Source organism: Garra rufa, chromosome 21 (assembly GCF_049309525.1).
Source record: "Garra rufa chromosome 21, GarRuf1.0, whole genome shotgun sequence".
NCBI classification, from domain to species: Eukaryota; Metazoa; Chordata; class Actinopteri; order Cypriniformes; family Cyprinidae; genus Garra; species Garra rufa.
In genome coordinates, this window is record NC_133381.1 from 30,588,789 (window position 1) to 30,601,943 (window position 13,155).

Here is a 13,155-nt window from a genome sequence, read left to right on the forward strand (position 1 = left end):
TTTATATCATACAGTTCTGAGAAAAAAAAGTCAGATTTGCATTTATATCTCACAATTTAGAGAAAAAATAAGTCAGATTTGGGAGTTTATATCACACATTTCTAAAAAAAAGAGTCAGATTTGCGTTTATATCCCACAATTCTGAAAAAAAGAGTCAGATTAGCGTTTATATCCCACAATTCTGAGGAAAAAGTCCGATTTTTTGCGCTTACATCTCGCATTTTTGACTATAACACTCAATTGCGAGTTTATATCACACAATTCTGAGAAAAAAGTCAGATTTGAAGTTTATATATCACAATTATGATAAAAAAGTCAGATATGCAAGTTTATATCACACAATTTTTACTTTATAACTCGCAATTGCAAATTTATATCACACAGTTCTGAGTAAAAAGTCAGATTTGCGTTTATATCTCACAATTCTTAGAAAAAAGTAAGATTTGGGAGTTTATATCTTGCAATTCTGAGAAAAAAAGTCAGATTTGTGCGTTTACATCTCACAATTTTGACTATAACACTCAATTGCGAGTTTATATCACACAATTCTGAGTAAAAAAGTCAGATTTGAAGTTTATATATCACAATTATGATAAAAAAGTCAGATTTGCAAGTTTATATCACACAATTTTTACTTTATAACTTGCAATTGCAAGTTTATATCACACAGTTCTGAGAAAAAAAAGTCAGATTTGCATTTATATCTCACAATTTAGAGAAAAAATAAGTCAGATTTGGGAGTTTATATCCCACATTTCGGAGAAAAAAGTCAGATTTGCGAGTTTACGTCTTGCAATTTTTACTTTATAACTTGCAATTGCAAGTTTATATCATACAGTTCTGAGAAAAAAAAGTCAGATTTGCATTTATATCTCACAATTTAGAGAAAAAATAAGTCAGATTTGGGAGTTTATATCACACATTTCTAAAAAAAAGAGTCAGATTTGCGTTTATATCCCACAATTCTGAAAAAAAGAGTCAGATTAGCGTTTATATCCCACAATTCTGAGGAAAAAGTCCGATTTTTTGCGCTTACATCTCGCATTTTTGACTATAACACTCAATTGCGAGTTTATATCACACAATTCTGAGAAAAAAGTCAGATTTGAAGTTTATATATCACAATTATGATAAAAAAGTCAGATATGCAAGTTTATATCACACAATTTTTACTTTATAACTCGCAATTGCAAATTTATATCACACAGTTCTGAGTAAAAAGTCAGATTTGCGTTTATATCTCACAATTCTTAGAAAAAAGTAAGATTTGGGAGTTTATATCTTGCAATTCTGAGAAAAAAAGTCAGATTTGTGCGTTTACATCTCACAATTTTGACTATAACACTCAATTGCGAGTTTATATCACACAATTCTGAGTAAAAAAGTCAGATTTGAAGTTTATATATCACAATTATGATAAAAAAGTCAGATTTGCAAGTTTATATCACACAATTTTTACTTTATAACTTGCAATTGCAAGTTTATATCACACAGTTCTGAGAAAAAAAAGTCAGATTTGCATTTATATCTCACAATTTAGAGAAAAAATAAGTCAGATTTGGGAGTTTATATCCCACATTTCGGAGAAAAAAGTCAGATTTGCGAGTTTACGTCTTGCAATTTTTACTTTATAACTTGCAATTGCAAGTTTATATCATACAGTTCTGAGAAAAAAAAGTCAGATTTGCATTTATATCTCACAATTTAGAGAAAAAATAAGTCAGATTTGGGAGTTTATATCACACATTTCTAAAAAAAAGAGTCAGATTTGCGTTTATATCCCACAATTCTGAAAAAAAGAGTCAGATTAGCGTTTATATCCCACAATTCTGAGGAAAAAGTCCGATTTTTTGCGCTTACATCTCGCATTTTTGACTATAACACTCAATTGCGAGTTTATATCACACAATTCTGAGAAAAAAGTCAGATTTGAAGTTTATATATCACAATTATGATAAAAAAGTCAGATATGCAAGTTTATATCACACAATTTTTACTTTATAACTCGCAATTGCAAATTTATATCACACAGTTCTGAGTAAAAAGTCAGATTTGCGTTTATATCTCACAATTCTTAGAAAAAAGTAAGATTTGGGAGTTTATATCTTGCAATTCTGAGAAAAAAAGTCAGATTTGTGCGTTTACATCTCACAATTTTGACTATAACACTCAATTGCGAGTTTATATCACACAATTCTGAGTAAAAAAGTCAGATTTGAAGTTTATATATCACAATTATGATAAAAAAGTCAGATTTGCAAGTTTATATCACACAATTTTTACTTTATAACTTGCAATTGCAAGTTTATATCACACAGTTCTGAGAAAAAAAAGTCAGATTTGCATTTATATCTCACAATTTAGAGAAAAAATAAGTCAGATTTGGGAGTTTATATCCCACATTTCGGAGAAAAAAGTCAGATTTGCGAGTTTACGTCTTGCAATTTTTACTTTATGACTCGCAATTGCGAGGTTATATCACACATTTCTAAAAAAAAGAGTCAGATTTGCATTTATATCCCACAATTCTGAGGAAAAAGTGAGATTTGCGTTTATATCTCACAATTTGGAGGAAAAAAAGTCAGATTTGGGAGTTTATAACCCACAATTCGGAGAGAAAAAAAGTCAGATTTGCGCCCTCGTGTCGTTCCAAACCCATAAGACCTTTGTTTATCTTTGTTATACAAATTAAGATATTTTTGGTGAAATACGAGAGCTTTCTGACCCTGCATAGATGGCAATGCAACTGACACAGTCAAGGCCCAGAAAGGTAGTAAAGACTTCTTTAAAATAGTCAATGTGACAGTGGTTCAACCTTAATTTTGTGAAGCTACGATAATACTTTTTGTGCACAAAGAAAACAATGATTTTATTCAACAATTTCTTCTCTTCCAGTGTGGTCTTTGCAGTCCTTACTTCCTTTCTGGGATTTGAACGTAGTAGTTGTGTTGCTGTCTATGTAGAAAGCTCTCTAAAACAAACATTTTGTACACTTCAACCCAATATTGACTTTTCATATTCTGATATCATAGGTGTCCTCTCAAGAGGTGAAGCAAGAGAACCCTCTGCAGTTTAGGTTTCGGGCCAAGCACTACCCTGAAGATGTGGCTGAGGAGCTGATTCAGGATATCACAAAAAAGCTCTTCTTCCTGCAAGTGAAGGAAGGCATCTTGAGCGATGAGATGTACTGCCCACCAGAGACCGCCGTTCTGCTGGCCTCTTATGCTGTTCAATCCAAGTTTGGAGACCACTTACCGGATAGCCACAAATCTGGATACCTAGCGAACGAGCGGCTTCTGCCTCAGAGGTGAGCTCTGCTCAAAAAACATGAATTCAATGCATTCTAATGAGTCAGCCAATGGAAATGGTGATTCATGTTCCTGGAAGTCTGCTTTTCTGCAGAGTTCAGTTCCAGTATTGCTCCAACACACCTGTTTGTAATTATCAAGTGTTCTTGAAGATCTTAATTAGCTAGTTCAGGTGTATTTGATTGGGTTTGGTGGTGAACTTTGCCATTTTTTACCACTTTTAATTACAGATAAAGAAAACATACTCTGAAGATTTTAAATAGACAGAAATTATTGTGAGAAGACAAAAATAGAAACAAAGATGTTGTAAGTTAATGATAAAAAAGAAATCGACCGTTTTTATTATGTGAAATCTTGAAAATGTTATTTTATTCATATTTTGGCCCCAAATATATTACGTTATATGGTCACTGTAGTCATATGATTCTACCAAAACCCTAACAAAAATTAACTATGATTTTATTATAGTAAATGTGTAGTAACAGTGTTTATTGGTGGATTGATTTCCGTTTGTATAAACACAGTTTTACTTCAAATGCCATGGTTAAACTATGGCTAGTGTAGCAAAACCATGGTTAATTTTCTGTTACCATGGTTTAACTATAGTAACCGTTGTGTTTGTAATAACACCATGGTTAATTGCATTAAGAAAACATGTGTTGATTTGATATTCTGTGTTTTCAGAGTGTTTGACCAGCACAAACTCTCTAAAGAACAATGGGAGGAGAGGATTCAGATTTGGCATGAGGAGCACAGAGGCATTCCCAAGTGAGTTTGACTCATATGCTCCAATTCAGCTCCCATTCATTTTGCTCTACAAGTTTATCATTACATTTTTACCACATATTTTGTGACACCAGGGAAGATTCCATGCTGGAGTATCTAAAGATCTCACAGGATTTGGAAATGTATGGTGTCAACTATTTCGACATCAAGAACAAGAAAGGAACAGACCTGTGGTTAGGTGTAGATGCTTTGGGACTTAACATCTATGAAAAAGAAGACAGGTAAGCACTTTTTGTGAGGGAGTCCTGATTGTAAAGAAACAGTGTCAGGCTGGTTGGGGATATTAGGGTCAGCTGGTCATGACTGTGTGGTTAATGACCTGTGGAGTCCAAACCCACAACAAGCCAAACAAGTCAACACGAACACATAGTGCTTATTATGGAGAGGTCACTGCACCTGAGGACTAATGGGCCACAAAGTCTGTGATTTTTGTTATGTTTGTTGACAAACACAAACAGTTGCATGAAATACATTTAGGCTGTTTTTGATTACTTAGGTTGACTCCTAAGATTGGGTTTCCTTGGAGTGAAATAAGGAACATCTCTTTCAGTGACAAGAAGTTTATAATCAAACCCATTGACAAAAAAGCTCCTGTAAGTATTTGCATGAATGACTTAGTCTTTTTTTAACCTGATGTTATTGTATGTGGGTCATACAAGGGATCATACAAAATGCATCTGTTTTTTTTATTTAGTGCTCACCTGAGTAATATATTTCACATAAAAGATGTTTACATATAGTTTACAAGAGAAAATAATAGTTTCATTTATGAAAATGACCCAGTTCATCTTGAACAGTTAAACTGCCCACCTATTTTTCAGGAAAAATCCTTCAGGTCCTATAAAGTCTTTGGTTTTCCAGCATTTTTGTGTATTTGAACCCTTTCCAACAATGACTGTATAATTTTGAGATCCATCTTTCACACTGAGGATAACTGAGGGACTCATACTCAACTATTACAGAAGGTCCAAACACTCACTGATGCTTCAGAAGGAAACACGATGCATTAAAAGCCAGGGGTTGTAAATTTGAAGATTATGGTAAATATTTTGTCTTCTGGGAAACTTGTAAGTATCCTCTGTAGCTTCTGAAGGACAGTACTAAATGAAAAAAAAAATTATATAGACAAAATAAAAAAAAATGTACACATCTTCATTGTGTTCAAAAGTTTTCACCCCTGGCTCTTAATGTATTGTGTTTCCTTTGAACATTCTGTAATAGTTGCAAATCAGTCCCTCAACTTTCCTCAGTGTGAAAAGATAGATCTCAAAATCATGCAGTCATTGTTGAAAAGGGTTCAATACAGAAAAATGCAGAAAAATTAAAGAATTTGTGGGACCTGAAGGATTTTTCTGAAGAACAGTAGCCTGTTTAACTGTTCAGGCAGACAGCTGTGGATCATTCATGTAACAACACAGTATTAGAAATCAAGTGTATGTAAACTTTTGAATTGGGTCATTTTTATAAATTCAGCTTTTTTTTTTTCTTCTTGTGACTATATGAAAGCATTTTTTATGTGAAATATCTTATTCAGGTAAGTACTAAATAAAAATAACATGCATGTATGATCCCTTTTATTTTGGTGAAATAATTAACATTTTGCAGATTCTGCAAGGTGTATGTAAACTTTTGACTTCAATAAAAGAATTGGCTGGTTAGAATATATTTGCCATGTTATTTATTCATTAAACATTATGAATGTGTCACATTCTATTCTCTCTTTTGTTCTTACAGGACTTTGTGTTCTATGCATCACGTCTGCGCATTAACAAGCGTATCCTGCAGCTGTGCATGGGAAACCATGAGCTTTACATGCAGCGCAGGAAACCTGATACCATTGAGGTGCAGCAGATGAAGGCTCAAGCCAGAGAGGAGAAACACCAGAGACAGATGGAGAGGTGAGAACATAATGTTCATTGCCCAGAGTGCGTCATTATATACCGATGACCAGCTGCAATGATGAGCACAGCAAGACACCAGTCAAGGCACTCATTTTAGAATTTATATTGACCAAGAAATACATAAATAAATGTTGACTTTTTGTATTGTTTTATTTATATTTTTTACTTTGTAAATTCTCCTCTAATTTTTTTTTTATTAAGAGTACATCATTAAATGTGTTTGCGACCTGTTTTCTTCCCAGAGCCCAGCTAGAGAATGAGAAAAAGAAAAGAGAGGCAATAGAGAAGGAAAAGGAGAGGGTGGAGAGAGAAAAGCAGGAGATGATGATGAAGCTTCTCCAGTTTGAAGAGAAGACCAAAAAGGTTGAGAAAGGTAAAAACATTGTACTACATATCTGATATATTCAATAAAAAGTATATCAAAGTATGCAAGTAAGGGATATATGGTGCCTTGCAAAAGTATTCATACCCCTTAATTTTTTTCACATTTTGTTATGTGCTTTAAATAACTTTTTTCCCCACATCAATCTACACTCCATACACAATAATGGCAAAGCAAGAAAACAGGTTTTAACATCTTTACAAATTTATAAAAAATAAAAAACTTAAATGATTCCATTGCATAGGTATTCATACCCTTATCTGGGACAGTTGAAATTTAGCTCAGGAGCATTCATATTGCTTGTGGATGTTACTACACTCCGAGTGGAGTTAACCTGTGGCAAATTCAATAGAATGATTATGATCTGGAAAGCCCTGATTTAAAAAAAAATTGCATGTAGAGTTTAGAAACAGGACTGCATCAAACCACACATCTGGGAAAGAGTTCAGAAAAAATTCTACTGCATTGAAGGTTCACAGAAGCATGTAGTCTCCATTACCCTTAATGGAAGAAGTTTGAGACAACCAGGACTCTTTCTAGAGCTGGTCTCCTGGCCAAACTGAGCAATTGATGTAGAAGGAGAAGGACTTTGGTAAGAATGGTGACCAAGAAGCTGATGGTCACTCTGGTTGAGCTCCATGAACATATATGCAGATCTGGGCTTTATGGTGGTGTGGCAAGACTCAATCCTCTCCTCAGTGAAGACACATGAAAACACACTTGAAAATGCAAAAAAAGCACCTAAAGGACCCTCAGACTATAAGAAACAAGATTCTCTGGTCTGATGAACCTCAATTCCAAGCATCATGTTTGAAAGAAAACCAGGAACTGCTCATCACCTGCAGAGCACCATCCCAAAAGTAAAGTGTGGTGGTAGTAACCTCATGCTGTATTTTTTTTCACAACCAACATTTTGAAAAGGCACTGCCTCCCTTGCCTCCTTGGAGGAGATGCATGCTTGCAATAAACAATGTTGTATAATTGAGTAGCTGCTGCCCCCTTATGGTTGATTTTGTGTATTGTTCAGATCTGAAAGACCAGTTTGAGAGGGCACGAATACTGGAGGAAGAGAGGCGGCGGGTGGAGGAGGAGGCAGCACGCCTGGAGGCTGAGAGACAGGCGGCACTGATGGCTAAAGAAGAGCTTGCCAGGCAAGCTGAGGACCAGATGAAAAACCAGGAACAACTAGTGAGTGGGGGACACTTCTACACACAGAGAAAAACACACCTTTGTCAACAAATCTATGTAATCTTTAATGGAATGTGTAATGGGGAAGAACTTTTTTTTTATACTGAACTGAACTTTTTTTATATATAGGCAACAGAACTGGCAGAATACACTGCAAAGATTACCTTGCTGGAGGAAGCCAGGAGAGTCAAGGAAGAAGAAGCCAATGAATGGCAAAGCAGGGTGAGTTTTGAACAGTAAGATTTTTTATTTTATCTATTGTTAAAGTGATGAAAAGTGGAAAATACGGAGACTGCTTATAATGAACCTCTTTAATTCTCTCAGGCTAAAGAGGTACAGGACGATCTGGTAAAGACCCGTGAGGAGTTGCAGCTTGTTATGTCGTCCCCTGTGGTTGCTGCCCCCATAGCTGCGCCCATGGCCCTGGCCATGGAGCAGGAACCCTTGGAGAATGATCATGATGATCATGAGGAGAACAACAGCACCTACAGTGCTGAGCTGCAAGTGGAGGGCATTGAGGACCACCGCAATGAGGAGGAGCGCATCACGGAGGCAGAGAAGAATGAGCGCGTGCAGAAACAGCTCATGGTAACATGCATATTGCATTACTCAGATATAATTATGTATGGATTAGCAGCGAGGATTGTGATTCATCCTAATCACATTCACAATCACACCACATTCAGATTCGTTCATTGATTTGTTCTGTCAGGGCATAAAACTTTAGATTCATCTGAGTGATTCATTGAATCTTTTAAACACCTAAAACAGATCCAGATTGAGATGATTTGCTCAAAAACAGAGGTGACAATTAAAACAATCTTATTATCTCTGTTTATATACGTACACACACACACAAAACCTACTTGAATTTGGGATTTAGATTCATCTGAGTGACTCATTGAATTTTTTGATCACTAAAAGAGATCCAGATTCAGAAGGTTTTCTCAAAAACAGAGTTGATAATAAAAACAAATATTATTATTTCTGTTCATATATGTATACACACATAAAACCTACTTGTATTTGGGATTTTGATTCATCTGAGTGACTCATTTAATCTTTTGATCACCTAAAACCGATCCAGATTGAGATGATTTGCTCAAAAACAGAGGTGACAATTAAAACAATCTTATTATCTCTGTTTATATACGTACACACACACACACACACACACACACACACACACACACACACACACACACACACACACACACACACACACACACACACACACACACACACAAAACCTACTTGAATTTGGGATTTAGATTCATCTGAGTGATTCATTGAATTTTTTGATCACTAAAAGAGATCCAGATTCAGAAGGTTTTCTCAAAAACAGAGTTGATAATAAAAACAAATGTTATTATTTCTGTTTATATATGTATACACACATAAAACCTACTTATATTTGGGATTTTGATTCATCTGAGTGACTCATTTAATCTTTTGATCTCCTAAAACAGATCCAGATTTAAAAGATTTGTTCAAAAACAGAGTTGACAATTAAAACAAGTCTTATTATCTCTGTTCATATATGTATACTCACACAAAACTTACGTGTATTGGGGATGTTGATTCATCTGAGTGATAAATTGAATCTTTCGATCACCTAAACAGATCCAGATTCAGAAGATTTGTTTAAAAACAGAGTTGAAAATTAAAACAATCTTATTATCTCTGTTTATATAAGTATACACACATAAAACATACTTGTATTGGGGATTTTGATGAATCTAAATGACTCATTGAATTTTTTGATAACCTAAAACAGATCCAGATTCAAAAGATTTGTTCAGAAACAGAGTTGACAAATCTTATTATCTCTGTCTGTCTTTTTTTTGTTTAAAGCTTTAAAAACAGATTCATTCACTGATTATTTCAGATTAGTTATATTTCTGCAGGTTACATTGTTACATAATTAGGTGGGTCATGTATTTACTTTTTTTTTTTTGAGAATTATGAGTAATTTTATCATTCATTCAGGAGATTTGTTCAAAAGATATGAAATATTCATATATAAAAGATATTCAGATATGTTAATTTTTATTCTTTCTTTCAGTTTGTTTACATTCATATACACACATAGCACCTACTTGTAGTGAGGATTTTGACACATCTCAGTGACTAAAATCTTTTTTTGCATTATTAGTTTGCATTATTACAACACTAGGTGAGTGTTTTTATCCCCCCCAGTGAGTCACTGATTCATTAATTCAACAGTTTCTGCTCAAAAACACTATACCAGTTTACAATTTATTTACAATTTCAAGCCTTGGTGTTTTGAATTGTCAATATTACTTTAGTCTGTTTATGAAAAACACACTTTGTTCAAACAGTTGTATATGAATAACAGTTGTATATGAATAACACGCCACGTTCATTCAGTTCATTTATAAACAGCACGTCTAGTTCAGTAGCACTGACCTTAAATCATTCATTTAGTTGCACCACTAGTATAAATTGTACCTCATATTTCAATTTTTAATTTCAGCTGTCCAATTTGGTATGTACATTATGACTCACAGTATGTTAAATTGTTTTCAGGCCCTGAGCTCTGAGCTGGCCGAGGCGCGGGATAACACTAAGAAGACTAAGAACGACATTCTGCACAGCGAAAACGTACAAGCCGGGAGGGACAAGTACAAGACGCTTCGTCAGATCCGCATGGGCAACACCAAGCAGAGAATAGATGAGTTCGAAGCCTTATAATGGCTGATAAATTCTCCAATAAACCTCGAGTACCAGCAGCACTTGCTGTTCAAAGGTGAATTCATCTAATTGCCACAAATGGCCCCACTTTATCCTTGTCATTGAAAAGACTGGATTATTTACACAGTCTGTACACACTACACAAGTAGTGTAGCTTTATTATTTTCTTTTCTTTAGACAAATATGGAAAACACACTTATTCAAGGCACCAAAATGATGTGTATGTTGCCTTGAGAACATTCTTGAGATCTTATTTATGCTAATTGTGCCAAAGGCTTTGGCTTGAGAAATCTTTTATGGGAACCTTTTTGTTAGTGCTAACTTAAGATCTTTTGCATTCAAAATGTGGTTTTGTTATGAAACAAAATGGAGGTTTAATGGTTAAAAAGGCTGAAAAGGACAACAAGTGAAACATGATAAAGAATAAAAAAATCTAAAACATGAATGTGATCAAATAGTGGCCATAACAAACAAGTCAATGGTTTTAACAGAGTTTGATTAAAGAAATGCTGCATAGTAAATTAGATGTGTATATTTTCTATGTAATATTTGAAAATAAATATATCAAATTGATTTGAATTAAATCTGCTGTCCAGTTACTGTCGGATGTAAACTGTATGGTTGCTATTTTTAAATGTTTTTTTTCCCGAAGGTTGTTTTTCAGATAAAAGAAAAAATGCAATCTAGGAGGACAGGAGCATAATGTCTTGGCAGCGGGATTGTTCAGAATAGCAGAAAGGTTTGTGTTGTCTGTTTACCCAGATGTCCTCCACTTATGCCGTGACCATTAAAAGAACTACAGTTTCATTTGCGGCAATGCGCAAAGAGGCTGTTAAAGGCAAATTGTTATGCAAAGGGTGCTCCTGCACAAGCCCACAAAGGACCACTGATATTTACTCAAGGACTAGAACGTTAATTATGTTGCTAGACAACAATTTATGAAGCCTGGAAACCATTTGTTAAAATATGCAAAGGGTCAGCTAACAGTGCAAGGGGTCAGGTTTACTGTGTTCCACTGGAAAACGTTTCAGCTGTCATTAGCTACCTGAAAGCCTCCCATAAAAAAAAAAAAAATCTTCCATAGACTACATGTACAGTGTTGTGACTACAAATTATATTTGTGATTCATTTCTTTACTGATTAATAGATACAGTTATTGCATTCAGGAATCTGCGCATGTGCAGTATGTTGTGACCACAAATTACATTGATAAGTTAGCATTTATGATACTTTTTTTTTATTGGAGATACCTTGGTCAGTCAGTCGATGACTGATTAGATATATGCTTTAAATTCAGGAATCTGTGCATAATTAAACATAAGCAAACTTGTTCAAAAATGCAAGGAGAACCTAATTTAGTGTTACTGGTCAAAAAAAAGCATTATTTGTAGATAATTTTGCCAATGTTTACTAAAAAGAGGTGCTTATGTTCAGATCAATAAAGCCTATAATTGATGAGTTCCACAAAGAAATACAAATAATAGGGTTGCCCTCGACTAAAGATTTTTCTTGCTGACTAGTCGACTACATTTTTTAATAAACCATATAAATCATAATAATGAGGTTTTAATTGCCTACAAAGCTTAATAAGTGCTCAATCGCATTCAAAAAAGCTTGCCACAGCACACGGCAGATATAATAATTATGAATTTGTTAGAGAAAAACTGCAAGGAGGTTGCATTAACATTTTAATAATTTCTTGGTAAACTAGTGCTTTCTTTGTTTTCAGCTTAAGAGATGAAGTCGGCAACACCGACTCATCATCTCCACAGTGGTGGATGTGCCTGTATGCTTCTTTCATATGAATTACATAATCTGAGAATTATGTGGTTTATTTGAAGGTAGACATTTCGCTCTCTATAGATATATCTTTCATGTCTGTAAGGCAAGTATACGCAGAGTTTTGAAGTTCGCTCAAGTTTACAGAGACAAAGACGGCAGAAAGCGCATCTTTTTGCTTTAATTATTTTACAAAAGCACATTGTTTCGTTGTTATTCTGAGTGCACACAAATAAACATAGAGTCTTTACAGATTCGAAAGATGACCAAAAATGATTTTAAGAGTATTTTAAGAGCAAGTGAACACACCACACCACACTCCGCACATACACTTCAATAGTGGACATTTTTCTAGGTTAACATTAGAGCGGTCATGTACTTGCTACTACTTACATATTTCAGATGAAAAGCCATATTTGAGGTCGATGAATGATAGGTGAGCGTTTGGCTGTCCTGCCCAATGTACTGTACTACCACATAGACCAGCCATTAACGATCTGTCCGTCATGGACTGCGTGACTTCGCCACTTCCTTGTGGATTTTACTAATACAATTTTGGTTGACCAAGCCGTTTCTTGTCGACTAGCGGTTAGTCAACTATTAGGGGACAGCCCTAAAAAATAAAAAGAAATATAGAATTTTAACTGAAAGAAAACAATATTGACTGCAATATTTGGTAATAATATAACTTCAAAGATGATATTTAATAATATAAGATATTTACAAGCAATTTTTGTATGCCAGTCATATTTGACAGGGAACACTAAAAGTGTAACAGGGTGGGGGAAATTAATACCCCAAAATTATGAAAAAAGTCAAAGTTTTAGTCTATTTATAGGAAAAAGAAAATCAAATCTAGTCAAAATGACAAAAAAATATCTGTATCCACCTTATTGTTCAACGTGGAAGTAAGCCTATGGGTGAGACTTCTGGGTTTTTTAGCTGCTGTAGGGAAATAATGAGAAGAATAACAAAGAGCAGTAAACGGTAAAACCGTTTGCACTACAAACCAGTGTGCTCATAATTCAGATAATACCTTAAAATAACATAAGGCACACCAATTTGCAATATCAAGCAGCCAAACAAGCTGTTTTGT

At 34.6% G+C, this 13,155-nt stretch overlaps 1 protein-coding gene across 1 annotated transcript in view; it reads left to right on the forward strand.

Annotated features, from left to right (window-relative positions):
• Positions 1–10,864, forward strand: part of ezra (ezrin a) — a 30,506-nt gene extending 19,642 nt beyond the window's left edge. Inside the window, exons 4-13 of the mRNA XM_073826504.1 lie at positions 3,033–3,307; positions 3,993–4,076; positions 4,169–4,315; positions 4,591–4,687; positions 5,829–5,992; positions 6,238–6,368; positions 7,405–7,565; positions 7,695–7,787; positions 7,890–8,153; positions 10,116–10,864. Coding sequence (XP_073682605.1) covers positions 3,033–3,307; positions 3,993–4,076; positions 4,169–4,315; positions 4,591–4,687; positions 5,829–5,992; positions 6,238–6,368; positions 7,405–7,565; positions 7,695–7,787; positions 7,890–8,153; positions 10,116–10,280 — 1,581 coding nt within the window. The 3' untranslated portion in view covers positions 10,281–10,864. The remainder of the gene's footprint in view (positions 1–3,032; positions 3,308–3,992; positions 4,077–4,168; positions 4,316–4,590; positions 4,688–5,828; positions 5,993–6,237; positions 6,369–7,404; positions 7,566–7,694; positions 7,788–7,889; positions 8,154–10,115) is intronic.
• The last annotated feature ends 2,291 nt before the right edge of the window (positions 10,865–13,155 follow it).